Source organism: Diprion similis, chromosome 3, assembly GCF_021155765.1.
Source record: "Diprion similis isolate iyDipSimi1 chromosome 3, iyDipSimi1.1, whole genome shotgun sequence".
Taxonomy (NCBI): domain Eukaryota; kingdom Metazoa; phylum Arthropoda; class Insecta; order Hymenoptera; family Diprionidae; genus Diprion; species Diprion similis.
In genome coordinates this window covers 529625-546704 of record NC_060107.1, presented here as the reverse complement: position 1 = coordinate 546704, position 17080 = coordinate 529625, and the positions used below count along the sequence as shown (strand labels likewise).

At 47.1% G+C, this 17080-nt stretch overlaps 1 protein-coding gene across 1 annotated transcript in view; it reads left to right on the top strand.

Moving 5' to 3' along the window:
• LOC124404237 (titin-like) overlaps window positions 1-17080 on the top strand; it is a 63672-nt gene that overhangs the window by 27720 nt on the left and 18872 nt on the right. The window contains exons 19-22 of the mRNA XM_046878214.1: window positions 413-2709; window positions 2956-9643; window positions 9890-16018; window positions 17020-17045. Of these exons, the coding sequence (XP_046734170.1) occupies window positions 413-2709; window positions 2956-9643; window positions 9890-16018; window positions 17020-17045 (15140 nt within the window). The remainder of the gene's footprint in view (window positions 1-412; window positions 2710-2955; window positions 9644-9889; window positions 16019-17019; window positions 17046-17080) is intronic.

Here is a 17080-nt window from a genome sequence, read left to right as displayed (position 1 = left end):
TAGCTTTCGGATACTAAGTTGCAAAGGAGAAAAATATAAAAGGATGAAGGTAGGTGAAACACCAGGTATAACACACATTGCGCAGGTACGTTGGTCCTGAGAAACGGGAAACACACACACACAAACAGAAACACACATAAATAGACACACAACACAAACAGTACAAACAGATGTGAAGTTGGGAGCACTGGGTTGATAGTCAAGAAAAATTGCGCATTAAAATTAAAATCTGGATGGGAAACTCATACTTGCAATAGCTATTGAAACAAAGAAAAAACAATACTGTAAGACAAGAACTGAAAGCCCTGTGCTCTTTAACTATCACGTGTAATGGAAGTCAAACCAAAGACGCTACAAGCTAAGACTACAGTTTACACATAACTCAAGCGACACTTATTCTGTGACATTTCAGAAACAACAGAAGCACGAGCGCAACAACACCAAACAACATACACACACGACACTTATACACACGAAACCCCGAAGGTAACAACCCAATTGAATAGTGAATCTGATACTGAGGTTACTGAAGAATACACAACCAAATTTACACGCGGAAATGATGAGGAAGCAACAGCAGCGATAAAAACGAAAAGGACAACGATCCGGAAGAAAAAACCATCTACAAAAGAAGATGACAATATTGTGGTAATCGAAGAAGAGATAGAAAACATAAGGTCAGAATTACCGACGATACCTAAAAAACAATTTATGTCAATTGAAGAGGTGACCGATACTGGTGACATCGAAGAGATCAAGCCGTCAAGTGTGGAGGAGGTCAAAGAAAGTAGCGATATTGAAAAACCGGTAGAAGAAATGACTTTTGACGAAATGACCGAGAAACTCCGTACTCCAGAACAAGTCCAGCCGATTGAACGTGAGGAAACTCGCGAACATGTCACTGTGACGGAAGAAGTCACTCACGAAGGTAAACCTCGCAAGGTTGTCAAGAAACGAATTGTCAAGCGCAAAGGCAAGAAGCAACAGGTCACCGAGGAAGTGACTGTCGAAGAAGAGGGAAAAGCTCCGGTCACGACCGTCACTGAGAAGCCGGTGGAAGAAGTTACTTTCGAAGAGACAACCAAGGAACAACCCGCTCCAGAACAAATCGTGCCGATTGAACGTGAGGAAACTCGCGAACAAGTCACCGTGACGGAAGAAGTCACTCACGAAGGCAAACCTCGCAAAGTTGTCAAGAAACGTATTACCAAGCGCAAGGGCAAGAAGCAACAGGTCACGGAGGAAGTGACTGTCGAAGAAGACGGAAAAGCTCCAGTCACTACCGTCACTGAAAAACCGGTGGAAGAAGTCACGTTCGACGAAACAACCGGGGGACTGCCCGCTCTGGAACAAGTCAAGCCAGTTGAACGTGGGGAAACTCGCGAACAAGTCACGGTGACGGAAGAAGTCACTCACGGAGGCAAACGTCGTAAGGTTGTCAAGAAACGAATTGTCAAGCGGAAAGGCAAGAAGCAACAGGTCACGGAGGAAGTAACTGTCGAAGAAGAGGGAAAAGCTCCAGTCACGACCGTCACTGAGAAGCCGGTGGAAGAAGTTACTTTCGGAGAGACGACCAAGGAACTACCCGCTCCAGAACAAATCGAGCCGATTGTACGTGAAGAAACTCGCGAACAAGTCACCGTGACGGAAGAAGTTACTCACGAAGGCAAACCTCGCAAGGTTGTCAAGAAACGAATTGTCAAGCGCAAAGGCAAAAAGCAACAGGTCACAGAGGAAGTGACTGTCGAAGAAGAGGGAAAAGCTCCAGTCACGACCGTCACTGAGAAGCCGGTGGAAGAAGTTACTTTCGAAGAGACAACCGAGGAACTACCGGCTCCAGAACAAGTCGAGCCGATTGTACGTGAGGAAACTCGCGAACAAGTCACCGTGACGGAAGAAGTTACTCACGAAGGCAAACCTCGCAAGGTTGTCAAGAAACGCATCACCAAGCGCAAGGGTGAAAAGCAGCAGGTCACGGAGGAAGTGACTGTCGAAGAAGAGGGAAAAGCTCCAGTCACTACCGTCACTGAAAAACCGGTGGAAGAAGTCACTTTCGATGAAACAACGGAGGAACTACCTGCCGTAGAACAAGTCGAGCCGATGGAACGCCAAGAAACTCGCGAACAAGTCACTGTGACGGAAGAAGTCACTCACGAAGGTAAACCTCGCAAGGTTGTCAAGAAACGCATCACCAAGCGCAAGGGCAAAAAACAGCAGGTCACGGAGGAAGTGACTGTCGAAGAAGAGGGAAAAGCTCCAGTCACTACCGTCACTGAGAAGCCGATTGAAGAAGTTACTTTCGAAGAGACAACCGAGGAACTACCGGCTCCAGAACAAGTCGAGCCGATTGTACGTGAGGAAACTCGCGAACAAGTCACCGTGACGGAAGAAGTCACTGACGAAGGTAAACCTCGCAAAGTTGTCAAGAAACGAATTACCAAGCGCAAGGGCAAAAAGCAGCAGGTCACGGAAGAAGTGACTATCGAAGAAGACGGAAAAGCTCCAGTCACGACCGTCACTGAGAAGCCAGTGGAAGAAGTTACTTTCGAAGAGACAACCAAGGATCTACCGGCTCCAGAACAAGTCGAGCCGATTGTACGTGAAGAAACTCGCGAACAAGTCACCGTGACGGAAGAAGTTACTCACGAAGGCAAACCTCGCAAGGTTGTCAAGAAACGAATTGTCAAGCGCAAAGGCAAAAAGCAACAGGTCACAGAGGAAGTGACTGTCGAAGAAGAGGGAAAAGCTCCAGTCACGACCGTCACTGAGAAGCCGGTGGAAGAAGTTACTTTCGAAGAGACAACCGAGGAACTACCGGCTCCAGAACAAGTCAAGCCGATTGTACGTGAGGAAACTCGCGAACAAGTCACCGTGACGGAAGAAGTTACTCACGAAGGCAAACCTCGCAAGGTTGTCAAGAAACGCATCACTAAGCGCAAGGGTAAAAAGCAGCAGGTCACGGAGGAAGTGACTGTCGAAGAAGAGGGAAAAGCTCCAGTCACTACCGTCACTGAAAAACCGGTGGAAGAAGTCACTTTCGATGAAACAACGGAGGAACTACCTGCCGTAGAACAAGTCGAGCCGATGGAACGCCAAGAAACTCGCGAACAAGTCACTGTGACGGAAGAAGTCACTCACGAAGGTAAACCTCGCAAAGTTGTCAAGAAACGCATCACCAAGCGCAAGGGCAAAAAACAGCAGGTCACGGAGGAAGTGACTGTCGAAGAAGAGGGAAAAGCTCCAGTCACTACCGTCACTGAGAAGCCGATTGAAGAAGTTACTTTCGAAGAGACAACCGAGAAACTACCCGCTCCAGAACAACTCAAGCCAATTGAACGTGAGGAAACTCGCGAACAAGTCACCGTGACGGAAGAAGTCACTCGCGAAGGCAAACCTCGCAAGGTTATCAAGAAACGCATTACCAAGCGCAAGGGCAAAAAGCAGCAGATCACGGAGGAAGTGACTGTCGAAGAAGAGGGAAAAGCCCCAGTAACGACCATCACTGAAAAACCGGTGGAAGAAGTTACTTTCGAAGAGACAACCGAGGAACTACCGGCTCCAGAACAAGTCAAGCCGATTGTACGTGGGGAAACTCGCGAACAAGTCACCGTGACGGAAGAAGTTACTCACGAAGGCAAACCTCGCAAGGTTGTCAAGAAACGCATCACCAAGCGCAAGGGTAAAAAGCAGCAGGTCACGGAGGAAGTGACTGTCGAAGAAGAGGGAAAAGCTCCAGTCACTACCGTCACTGAAAAACCGGTGGAAGAAGTCACTTTCGATGAAACAACGGAGGAACTACCTGCCGTAGAACAAGTCGAGCCGATGGAACGCCAAGAAACTCGCGAACAAGTCACTGTGACGGAAGAAGTCACTCACGAAGGTAAACCTCGCAAGGTTGTCAAGAAACGCATCACCAAGCGCAAGGGCAAAAAACAGCAGGTCACGGAGGAAGTGACCGTCGAAGAAGAGGGAAAAGCTCCAGTCACAACCGTCATTGAGAAGCCGATTGAAGAAGTTACTTTCGAAGAGACAACCGAGGAACTACCCGCTCCAGAACAAGTCAAGCCAATTGAACGTGAGGAAACTCGCGAACAAGTTACCGTGACGGAAGAAGTCACCCACGAAGGTAAACCTCGCAAGGTTGTCAAGAAACGCATCACCAAGCGCAAGGGCAAAAAGCAGCAGGTTACGGAGGAAGTGACTGTCGAAGAAGACGGAAAAGCCCCAGTAACGACCGTCACGGAAAAGCCGGTGGAAGAAGTCACTTTTGATGAAACAACCGAGGAACTACTCGCTCCATATCAAGTCGAGCCGATTGAACGTGAGGAAACTCGCGAACAAGTCACCGTGACGGAAGAAGTCACTCACGAAGGCAAACCTCGCAAGGTTATCAAGAAACGCATTACCAAGCGCAAGGGCAAAAACCAGCAGATCACGGAGGAAGTGACTGTCGAAGAAGAGGGAAAAGCCCCAGTAACGACCATCACTGAAAAACCGGTGGAAGAAGTTACTTTCAAAGAGACAACCAAGGAACTACCGGCTCCAGAACAAGTCGAGCCGATTGTACGTGAGGAAACTCGCGAACAAGTCACCGTGACGGAAGAAGTCACTGACGAAGGTAAACCTCGCAAAGTTGTCAAGAAACGCATCACCAAGCGCAAGGGCAAAAAGCAGCAGGTCACGGAGGAAGTGACTGTCGAAGAAGAGGGAAAAGCCCCGGTAACGACCGTCACGGAAAAGCCGGTGGAAGAAGTCACTTTTGATGAAACAACCGAGGAACTACCCGCTCCATATCAAGTCGAGCCGATTGAACGTGAGGAAACTCGCGAACAAGTCACCGTGACGGAAGAAGTCACTCACGAAGGCAAACCTCGCAAGGTTGTCAAGAAACGCATTACCAAGCGCAAGGGCAAAAAGCAGCAGATCACGGAGGAAGTGACTGTCGAAGAAGAGGGAAAAGCCCCAGTAACGACCATCACTGAAAAACCGGTGGAAGAAGTCACATTCGATGAAACAACCGATGAACTACCCGCCACAGAACAAGTCGTGCCGATTGAACGTGAGGAAACTCGCGAACAAGTCACCGTGACGGAAGAAGTCACTCACAAAGGCAAACCTCGCAAGGTTGTCAAGAAACGAATTGTCAAGCGCAAAGGCAAAAAGCAACAGGTCACGGAGGAAGTGACAGTCGAAGAAGAGGGAAAAGCTCCAGTCACGACCGTCACTGAGAAGCCGGTGGAAGAAGTTACTTTCGAAGAGACAACCGAGGAACTACCGGCTCCAGAACAAGTCGAGCCGATTGTACGTGAGGAAACTCGCAAACAAATCACCGTGACGGAAGAAGTTACTCACGAAGGCAAACCTCGCAAGGTTGTCAAGAAACGAATTGTCAAGCGCAAAGGCAAAAAGCAACAGGTCACGGAGGAAGTGACTGTCGAAGAAGAGGGAAAAGCTCCAGTCACGACCGTCACTGAGAAGCCAGTGGAAGAAGTTACTTTCGAAGAGACAACCGAGGATCTACCGGCTCCAGAACAAGTCGAGCCGATTGTACGTGAGGAAACTCGCGAACAAGTCACCGTGACGGAAGAAGTTACTCACGAAGGCAAACCTCGCAAGGTTGTCAAGAAACGAATTGTCAAGCGCAAAGGCAAAAAGCAACAGGTCACGGAGAAAGTGACTGTCGAAGAAGAGGGAAAAGCTCCAGTCACGACCGTCACTGAGAAGCCAGTGGAAGAAGTTACTTTCGAAGAGACAACCGAGGAACTACCGGCTCCAGAACAAGTCGAGCCGATTGTACGTGAGGAAACTCGCGAACAAGTCACCGTGACGGAAGAAGTCACTGACGAAGGTAAACCTCGCAAAGTTGTCAAGAAACGAATTACCAAGCGCAAGGGCAAAAAGCAGCAGGTCACGGAAGAAGTGACTATCGAAGAAGACGGAAAAGCCCCAGTAACAACCGTCACTGAAAAACCGGTGGAAGAAGTCACGTTCGATGGAATAACCGAGGAACTACCTGCCTCAGAACAAGTCGAGCCGATTGAATGTGAGGAAACTCGCGAACAAGTCACCGTGACGGAAGAAGTCACTCACGAAGGTCAACCTCGCAAGGTTGTGAAGAAACGAATTGTCAAGCGCAAAGGCAAAAAGCAACAGGTCACGGAGGTAGTGACAGTCGAAGAAGACGGAAAAGCCCCAGTAACGACCGTCACTGAAAAACCGGTGGAAGAAGTGACATTCGATGAAACAACCGAGGAACTACCCGCCCCAGAACAAGTTGAGCCGATTAAACGTGAGGAAACTCGCGAACAAGTCACCGTGATGGAAGAAGTTACTCACGAAGGCAAACCTCGCAAGGTTGTCAAGAAACGAATTGTCAAGCGCAAAGGCAAAAAGCAACAGGTCACGGAGGAAGTGACTGTCGAAGAAGAGGGAAAAGCTCCAGTCACGACCGTCACTGAGAAGCCAGTGGAAGAAGTTACTTTCGAAGAGACAACCGAGGATCTACCGGCTCCAGAACAAGTCGAGCCGATTGTACGTGAGGAAACTCGCGAACAAGTCACCGTGACGGAAGAAGTTACTCACGAAGGCAAACCTCGCAAGGTTGTCAAGAAACGAATTGTCAAGCGCAAAGGCAAAAAGCAACAGGTCATGGAAGAAGTGACTGTCGAAGAAGAGGGAAAAGCTCCAGTCACGACCGTCACTGAGAAGCCAGTGGAAGAAGTTACTTTCGAAGAGACAACCGAGGAACTACCGGCTCCAGAACAAGTCGAGCCGATTGTACGTGAGGAAACTCGCGAACAAGTCACCGTGACGGAAGAAGTTACTCACGAAGGCAAACCTCGCAAGGTTGTCAAGAAACGAATTGTCAAGCGCAAAGGCAAAAAGCAACAGGTCACGGAGGAAGTGACTGTCGAAGAAGAGGGAAAAGCTCCAGTCACGACCGTCACTGAGAAGCCAGTGGAAGAAGTTACTTTCGAAGAGACAACCGAGGAACTACCGGCTCCAGAACAAGTCGAGCCGATTGTACGTGAGGAAACTCGCGAACAAGTCACCGTGATGGAAGAAGTTACTCACGAAGGCAAACCTCGCAAGGTTGTCAAGAAACGAATTGTCAAGCGCAAAGGCAAAAAGCAACAGGTCACGGAGGAAGTGACTGTCGAAGAAGAGGGAAAAGCTCCAGTCACGACCGTCACTGAGAAGCCAGTGGAAGAAGTTACTTTCGAAGAGACAACCGAGGATCTACCGGCTCCAGAACAAGTCGAGCCGATTGTACGTGAGGTAACTCGCGAACAAGTCACCGTGACGGAAGAAGTTACTCACGAAGGCAAACCTCGCAAGGTTGTCAAGAAACGAATTGTCAAGCGCAAAGGCAAAAAGCAACAGGTCATGGAAGAAGTGACTGTCGAAGAAGAGGGAAAAGCTCCAGTCACGACCGTCACTGAGAAGCCAGTGGAAGAAGTTACTTTCGAAGAGACAACCGAGGAACTACCGGCTCCAGAACAAGTCGAGCCGATTGTACGTGAGGAAACTCGCGAACAAGTCACCGTGACGGAAGAAGTCACTGACGAAGGTAAACCTCGCAAAGTTGTCAAGAAACGAATTACCAAGCGCAAGGGCAAAAAGCAGCAGGTCACGGAAGAAGTGACTATTGAAGAAGACGGAAAAGTTCCAGTCACGACCGTCACTGAGAAGCCAGTGGAAGAAGTTACTTTCGAAGAGACAACCGAGGATCTACCGGCTCCAGAACAAGTCGAGCCGATTGTACGTGAGGAAACTCGCGAACAAGTCACCGTGACGGAAGAAGTTACTCACGAAGGCAAACCTCGCAAGGTTGTCAAGAAACGAATTGTCAAGCGCAAAGGCAAAAAGCAACAGGTCACGGAGGAAGTGACTGTCGAAGAAGAGGGAAAAGCTCCAGTCACGACCGTCACTGAGAAGCCAGTGGAAGAAGTTACTTTCGAAGAGACAACCGAGGAACTACCGGCTCCAGAACAAGTCGAGCCGATTGTACGTGAGGAAACTCGCGAACAAGTCACCGTGACGGAAGAAGTCACTGACGAAGGTAAACCTCGCAAAGTTGTCAAGAATCGAATTACCAAGCGCAAGGGCAAAAAGCAGCAGGTCACGGAAGAAGTGACTATCGAAGAAGACGGAAAAGCCCCAGTAACAACCGTCACTGAAAAACCGGTGGAAGAAGTCACGTTCGATGGAATAACCGAGGAACTACCTGCCTCAGAACAAGTCGAGCCGATTGAATGTGAGGAAACTCGCGAACAAGTCACCGTGACGGAAGAAGTTACTCACGAAGGCAAACCTCGCAAGGTTGTCAAGAAACGAATTGTCAAGCGCAAAGGCAAAAAGCAACAGGTCACGGAGGTAGTGACAGTCGAAGAAGACGGAAAAGCCCCAGTAACGACCGTCACTGAAAAACCGGTGGAAGAAGTGACATTCGATGAAACAACCGAGGAACTACCCGCCCCAGAACAAGTTGAGCCGATTAAACGTGAGGAAACTCGCGAACAAGTCACCGTGACGGAAGAAGTTACTCACGAAGGCAAACCTCGCAAGGTTGTCAAGAAACGAATTGTCAAGCGCAAAGGCAAAAAGCAACAGGTCACGGAGGAAGTGACTGTCGAAGAAGAGGGAAAAGCTCCAGTCACGACCGTCACTGAAAAGCCAGTGGAAGAAGTTACTTTCGAAGAGACAACCGAGGATCTACCGGCTCCAGAACAAGTCGAGCCGATTGTACGTGAGGAAACTCGCGAACAAGTCACCGTGACGGAAGAAGTTACTCACGAAGGCAAACCTCGCAAGGTTGTCAAGAAACGAATTGTCAAGCGCAAAGGCAAAAAGCAACAGGTCACGGAAGAAGTGACTGTCGAAGAAGAGGGAAAAGCTCCAGTCACGACCGTCACTGAGAAGCCAGTGGAAGAAGTTACTTTCGAAGAGACAACCGAGGAACTACCGGCTCCAGAACAAGTCGAGCCGATTGTACGTGAGGAAACTCGCGAACAAGTCACCGTGACGGAAGAAGTCACTGACGAAGGTAAACCTCGCAAAGTTGTCAAGAAACGAATTACCAAGCGCAAGGGCAAAAAGCAGCAGGTCACGGAAGAAGTGACTATCGAAGAAGACGGAAAAGCCCCAGTAACAACCGTCACTGAAAAACCGGTGGAAGAAGTTACTTTCGAAGAGACAACCGAGGAACTACCGGCTCCAGAACAAGTCGAGCCGATTGTACGTGAGGAAACTCGCGAACAAGTCACCGTGACGGAAGAAGTCACTCACGAAGGTCAACCTCGCAAGGTTGTGAAGAAACGAATTGTCAAGCGCAAAGGCAAAAAGCAACAGGTCACGGAGGTAGTGACAGTCGAAGAAGAGGGTAAAGCTCCAGTCACGACCGTCACTGAAAAGCCGGTGGAAGAAGTTACTTTCGAAGAGACAACCGAGGAACTACCGGCTCCAGAACAAGTTGAGCCGATCGAACGTGAGGAAACTCGCGAACAAGTCACTGTGACGGAAGAAGTTACTCACGAAGGTAAACCTCGCAAGGTTGTCAAGAAACGCATCACCAAGCGCAAGGGCAAAAAGCAGCAGGTCACGGAAGAAGTGACTGTCGAAGAAGAGGGAAAAGCTCCAGTCACTACCGTCACTGAAAAGCCGATTGAAGAAGTTACTTTCGAAGAGACCACCGAGGAACTAGCCGCTCCAGAACAAGTCAAGCCAATTGAACGTGAGGAAACTCGCGAACAAGTTACCGTGACGGAAGAAGTCACCCACGAAGGTAAACCTCGCAAGGTTGTCAAGAAACGCATCACCAAGCGCGAGGGCAAAAAGCAGCAGGTTACGGAGGAAGTGACTGTCGAAGAAGACGGAAAAGCCCCAGTAACGACTGTCACTGAAAAACCGGTGGAAGAAGTGACATTCGATGAAACAACCGAGGAACTACCCGCCCCAGAACAAGTTGAGCCGATTGAACGTGAGGAAACTCGCGAACAAGTCACTGTGACGGAAGAAGTCACTCACGAAGGTAAACCTCGCAAGGTTGTCAAGAAGCGCATTACCAAGCGCAAGGGCAAAAAGCAGCACGTCACGGAGGAAGTGACTGTCGAAGAAGAGGGAAAAGCCCCGGTAACGACCGTCACGGAAAAGCCGGTGGAAGAAGTCACTTTTGATGAAACAACCGAGGAACTACCCGCTCCATATCAAGTCGAGCCGATTGAACGTGAGGAAACTCGCGAACAAGTCACCGTGACGGAGGAAGTCACTCACGAAGGCAAACCTCGCAAGGTTGTCAAGAAACGCATTACCAAGCGCAAGGGCAAAAAGCAGCAGATCACGGAGGAAGTGACTGTCGAAGAAGAGGGAAAAGCCCCAGTAACGACCATCACTGAAAAACCGGTGGAAGAAGTCACATTCGATGAAACAACCGATGAACTACCCGCCCCAGAACAAGTCGTGCCGATTGAACGTGAGGAAACTCGCGAACAAGTTACCGTGACGGAAGAAGTCACCCACGAAGGTAAACCTCGCAAGGTTGTCAAGAAACGCATCACCAAGCGCAAGGGCAAAAAGCAGCAGGTTACGGAGGAAGTGACTGTCGAAGAAGACGGAAAAGCCCCAGTAACGACCGTCACTGAAAAACCGGTGGAAGAAGTGACATTCGATGAAACAACCGAGGAACTACCCGCCCCAGAACAAGTTGAGCCGATGGAACGTGAGGAAACTCGCGAACAAGTCACTGTGACGGAAGAAGTCACTCACGAAGGTAAACCTCGCAAGGTTGTCAAGAAGCGCATTACCAAGCGCAAGGGCAAAAAGCAGCACGTCACGGAGGAAGTGACTGTCGAAGAAGAGGGAAAAGCCCCGGTAACGACCGTCACGGAAAAGCCGGTGGAAGAAGTCACTTTTGATGAAACAACCGAGGAACTACCCGCTCCATATCAAGTCGAGCCGATTGAACGTGAGGAAACTCGCGAACAAGTCACCGTGACGGAGGAAGTCACTCACGAAGGCAAACCTCGCAAGGTTGTCAAGAAACGCATCACCAAGCGCAAGGGCAAAAAGCAGCAGGTTACGGAGGAAGTGACTGTCGAAGAAGACGGAAAAGCCCCAGTAACGACCGTCACTGAAAAACCGGTGGAAGAAGTGACATTCGATGAAACAACCGAGGAACTACCCGCCCCAGAACAAGTTGAGCCGATGGAACGTGAGGAAACTCGCGAACAAGTCACTGTGACGGAAGAAGTCACTCACGAAGGTAAACCTCGCAAGGTTGTCAAGAAGCGCATTACCAAGCGCAAGGGCAAAAAGCAGCACGTCACGGAGGAAGTGACTGTCGAAGAAGAGGGAAAAGCCCCGGTAACGACCGTCACGGAAAAGCCGGTGGAAGAAGTCACTTTTGATGAAACAACCGAGGAACTACCCGCTCCATATCAAGTCGAGCCGATTGAACGTGAGGAAACTCGCGAACAAGTCACCGTGACGGAGGAAGTCACTCACGAAGGCAAACCTCGCAAGGTTGTCAAGAAACGCATTACCAAGCGCAAGGGCAAAAAGCAGCAGATCACGGAGGAAGTGACTGTCGAAGAAGAGGGAAAAGCCCCAGTAACGACCATCACTGAAAAACCGGTGGAAGAAGTCACATTCGATGAAACAACCGATGAACTACCCGCCCCAGAACAAGTCGTGCCGATTGAACGTGAGGAAACTCGCGAACAAGTTACTGTGACGGAAGAAGTCACTGACGAAGGCAAACCTCGCAAGGTTGTCAAGAAACGCATCACCAAGCGCAAGGGCAAAAAGCAGCAGGTCACGGAGGAAGTGACTGTCGAAGAAGAGGGAAAAGCTCCAGTCACGACCGTCACTGAAAAGCCGATTGAAGAAGTTACTTCCGAAGAGACAACCGAGGAACTACCCGCTCCAGAACAAGTCAAGCCGATTGAACGTGAGGAAACTCGCGAACAAGTCACCGTGACGGAAGAAGTCACTCACGAAGGTAAACCTCGCAAGGTGTTCAAGAAACGCATCACCAAGCGCAAGGGCAAAAAGCAGCAGGTCACGGAGGAAGTGACTGTCGAAGAAGAGGGAAAAGCTCCAATCACTACCGTCACTGAAAATCCGGTGGAAGAAGTCGCTTTCGATGAAACAACGGAGGAACTTCCTGCCGTAAAACAAGTCGAGCCGATGGAACGCGAAGAAACTCGCGAACAAGTCACTGTGACGGAAGAAGTCACTCACGAAGGTAAACCTCGCAAGGTTGTCAAGAAGCGCATTACCAAGCGCAAGGGCAAAAAGCAGCAGATCACGGAGGAAGTGACTGTTGAAGAAGAGGGCAAAGCCCCAGTAACGACCGTCACTGAAAAACCGGTGGAAGAAGTCACATTTGATGAAACAACCGAGGAACTACCCGCCCCAGAACAAGTCGAGCCGATTGAACGTGAGGAAACTTGCGAACAAGTCACCGTGGCGGAAGAAGTCACTCACGAAGGTAAACCTCGCAAGGTTGTCAAGAAACGCATTATCAAGCGCAAGGGCAAAAAGCAGCAGGTCACGGAGGAAGTGACTGTCGAAGAAGAGGGAAAAGCCCCAGTAACGACCGTCACTGAAAATCCGGTGGAAGAAGTTACTTTCGACGAAACAACCGAGGAACTACCCGCTTCAGAACAAGTCAAGCCGAACGAACCTGAGGAAACTCGCGAACAAGTTACTGTGACGGAAGAAGTCACTGACGAAGGCAAACCTCGCAAGGTTGTCAAGAAACGAATTGTCAAGCGCAAAGGCAAGAAGCAACAGGTCACGGAGGAAGTAACTGTCGAAGAAGAAGGAAAAGCTCCAGTCACTACGGTAGTTGAAATACCTGCAAATGAAACAGATGATTCCGATCCATCTCCCGTCTCCGAGTCCAGTCTACTGTTGAAGAAGTTCCCGAAGAAAACACTCAAAACACTTACGAAAATCGAAATGATAGAACAAGTATCATCGAAGCCCAAAATAAGCTCTCTAGAAGTACCTTTGTTCGCTCAGGTCAAACTGAAAAAAGTGCCCACCTCACGGAAACCACAGGATAAAAGCGAGAAAGGGAAACTTCCCCGAGTTTTGTTGCGTAGTCGTATAGTGGCACACGAATGGCCTCCAACTCTCCAGTATCCATCAATCACACAAATCGAACCGAATTATATACAAAATGGTATTCTCTCACGTAACGTTGAAGATGCATTAAAGCTCAAGAAGATAACACATAAGAAGAAAAAGCCGTCCGATAAAGATCTGACAGAATTAGAAAAGCTGGACTTGGAATTCGATGAACTCAAAAAAGTTCCTTTGGAAAAAATTGAAGATAAATCTGTCTACAAACGCAAGCCGAAATCAAAGCTTGTGGAAGAAGATGAGCCTGACAAACTCAAGATTAGAAAAGGTCATGTACCTGCTAGAGAAGAAATCGAGAACGAAAAGATATCTTTGAAGAAAGTTGATAAAGAAGCACCCATCCAGACGGAAGAGTCGCAATTGGTACCCAACAGGAAACAAAAACCAGTCAAAAATACAGAAAATACAGAAGATCGTGATCAGCCGGAAGTCAGTCTTTTTGAACCCTATGATATCGAATTTAGTAAGCCTGAAATGGAAGAAAGGGAACGTCTCTCAAGTCCCGAAATTGATAACTCTCAACCCAAGCTCTCAGTCAAAAAGAAATCCAAACGTACTCCAAAGAAATCGGACCAAGATATCGAGACAATCCCAATCATTCCCGGCACTCCGACGAAAACAGAACCTGAAGAAACTTCTGACATCGTACTCAAAAGCCGACAGGGTACGAAGCCTGACGAAGAGCCTGAGGTCATTAATCTGAAGCCTTGGAAAAAAGCTGAAGTGCCTGTAAAAGCGGAAAAATCAGATGACGAACCTCTTGTATTTATGTCTCGGGATGATGATGTTACAGAATCTGTTGATACAATTACGACACAGTACGTTGAAGATTCACCTGACAAACCACTAAAAAGGATAACCAAGAAGAAGATTATTCGAAAACGAGGCAAAGGTAAGCCACAAATTACGGAAGAATTGATTGTCGAAGAAGAAGGCAAGGAACCAAATACTGTAGTTACCGCAATTGATGAAGTCCTCGATGACGAAACATCGACACCTCTTCTCGAACCAACTCCTGAACAGGAAACTACAAAGATAATTGAAGAAATTCATGAAGAAGTTAAGGTAACTGAAACAGTGACTGAACATGGTCACCCCAAGAAAGTGATCAAAAAGCGTAGCAAGATAATGCGAGATGGTTGTAAACGGATCGTCAACGAAATGACCGTTGAAGAAGAAGGCAAAGAACCAGTCGTTGTAAGTGTTGAACTACCTGAAGATACGGTTGATGATGTCACTCAACCTCTCTCAGTTTATGAACCCAAAGCCAAGCAGAAACCGATTACAAAAAAGAAAGTCAAAAAGTCAGCCAACATACCAGCTGATAAGGTTGTAGATGCGGAGTTGCTGAAAGCGAATCTAAAGCCGCAATTGATGACGATCGAAATCACTGAACAAAAGCCGCTCAAGCCGAAAGTCATTGCACCAGAAGTACCTTTATTCGCCCAAGTCAAGCTGAAAAAGACGCCTTCTACTAAAAAACCAAGAGATGAGAAACAGAAGGTCAAACTTCCGAAAGTTTTATTACGTAGTCGCATCATAGATCACGAGTGGCCACCAAGTCTACAGTATCCCTTGATCGCAACTATCGAACCCAATTACATTCAAAATGGTATTCTTTCACGTAATGTTGAAGATGCCTTGAAGCTCAAGAAGATAAAACACAAGAAGAGGAAACCACATGATAAAGATTTGACGGAATTAGAAAAGTTGGACTTGGAATTTGACGAACTCAAAAAAGTTCCCTTGGAAAAAATTGAAGATAAATCTATCTATGAGCGCAAGCCCAAGCCAAACGTGGCAGAAGAAGATAAGCCCGACAGGCTCAAAATTGGGAAAGGTACGGTACCTCCTAGAGACGAAATTGTGGACGAAAAGATATCCTTGAAAAAAGTCGACCAAAAAGCACCCATTCAGCCGGAAGAGGTGCAATTGATACCTAAAACAAAAGATAAACCAGATAAGAAGACGAAAGGTACCAAAGATCGTGATCAGCCGGAACTCTCTCCTTTCGAACCTTACGATATTGATTTCAATCAACCTGAGTTGGAAGACAGGGAAGCCCTTTCAAGTCCTGAAAAAGAGGAATCGCAGCCCAAGATTCCAGCTAAGAAGAAATCTAAGCGTACTGCGAAAAAACCAGAGCAAGATAACGAATCGATTCCGATTATCCCTGGAATTCCCAAAGAAGAGGAATCTGAAGCAATACCTGATATAAGACTCAAGAGTCGACAGGGTGAAAAGCCCGAAGAAGAGGCAGAGCCGGTGAAACTCAAGCCATGGAAAAAAACCGATGAGCCCAAGGATTTAGAAATGCCCGACGACAAACCTCTCGAATTTGCTCCTCGAGATGATGATGTTACAGAATCAGTTGATATCATTACAACGAAGTACACAGAAGACGCACCTCACAAGAAACCAAAGAAGATTACATTAAAAAAGACCATAAAAAAAAGGGGAAAAGAAAGGCCGATAATCACTGAAGAAAGAACAGTTGAAGAAGAAGGCAAAGAGCCGATCACTATGGTCAGGGCAATTGACGAAGTGCTCGTTGACGAAACAACGACACCTCTTTCAGACCAGTTCCCTGAAGGACAGATACCATCCATCATTGAAGAAATTCACGAAGAAGTTAGGGTAACTGAAGTAGTAACGGAAGAAGGGAAGCCCAAAAAAATCACTAAAAAACGTCGTAAAGTAACACAAGGCAATAAAAAACACCTTACTGAAGAAACAACTGTCGAAGAAGAAGGTAAAAAGCCAGTTACCACAGTAACTGAGATTCCTGAAGACACAATACCACTCACACACAAAAAATCGAAACACACAAAACCAACACAACTCAAAGACGTTGATCAGAGAACCAAAGGTAAGACACTTATCGAAAACTTTCCAAATCTACTCATTTGGAATACACTTAATTTTTGTCTGTTGAATTCATGTGTATAATGGAAGCAAAACTATATGGCCAGACCTTGCTAGCGAAGACCTTCGGGACATGACATACACGATATATTAATTCTGATTGTGTAATCTTTACAAAGCGATCATCATATGCGCGCATCAACAAACCTAGAACAATTGGAAATTCGACATACATGATATCAAGAATTTATTAATACAGTAGAAACTCGATTATTGGAACCAATTGGGACCGAGACTAATTAGGATAATCAAAACATGGGTTTTTTAGGACAAGATCATAAACAATACCTTTCAACATAAAAACAGTACATACATATATATTAAAATTTGACATATATATTAACGTTGAATTATATAAACCTGAAAAAAGTCGAATGCTTTTTTTTATATTAACACGCTTAACACCGTAGCATGCCGACGATTCACGCAAAAATACATTGTTGCTCACGGCGGTGGCAGCGAGCAACAATGTATCTTTCACGCTAACGTTCGGATAATTGAGCGTTCGGATAAACTAAGTCATCGTTGGGTGATTTGAGGGTTCGGATGATCGAGAGTCGGATAATCGATGTTCTACTGTAGTAAGGATTTCAATATCATCCGACATTGCTTGCGCAACATACTGTTACGTAATTTGGAAGTGATTATAATACGTAGACTGTCCACTTTAAAAAATTTCACGTAAGGTTTGCAGTGATTGTGGGCAACATTCTTTCGGCGATTCTCGATGCATTTTTTCTACGGTTGAAAGTCAAATTTACTGTGATGTTGTTTTACTTTACACTATACGAAAACTACAATCTTGAGAAATGATTGTCAATTAACGACATAGACGTATGAAATTTAAACATGAAAAAACCCCGAATATCTGACGCTGGGTATTTCGACATATATTCGCGGTTGCGAGATTTTGTGTAATATTAATTGATAATTGATGTTTTTCAGATGAATCTAAGGAGGTTCTTCATAAGGTAAGTCTACTTATTGAGAGGCTAGAAGATTGTAA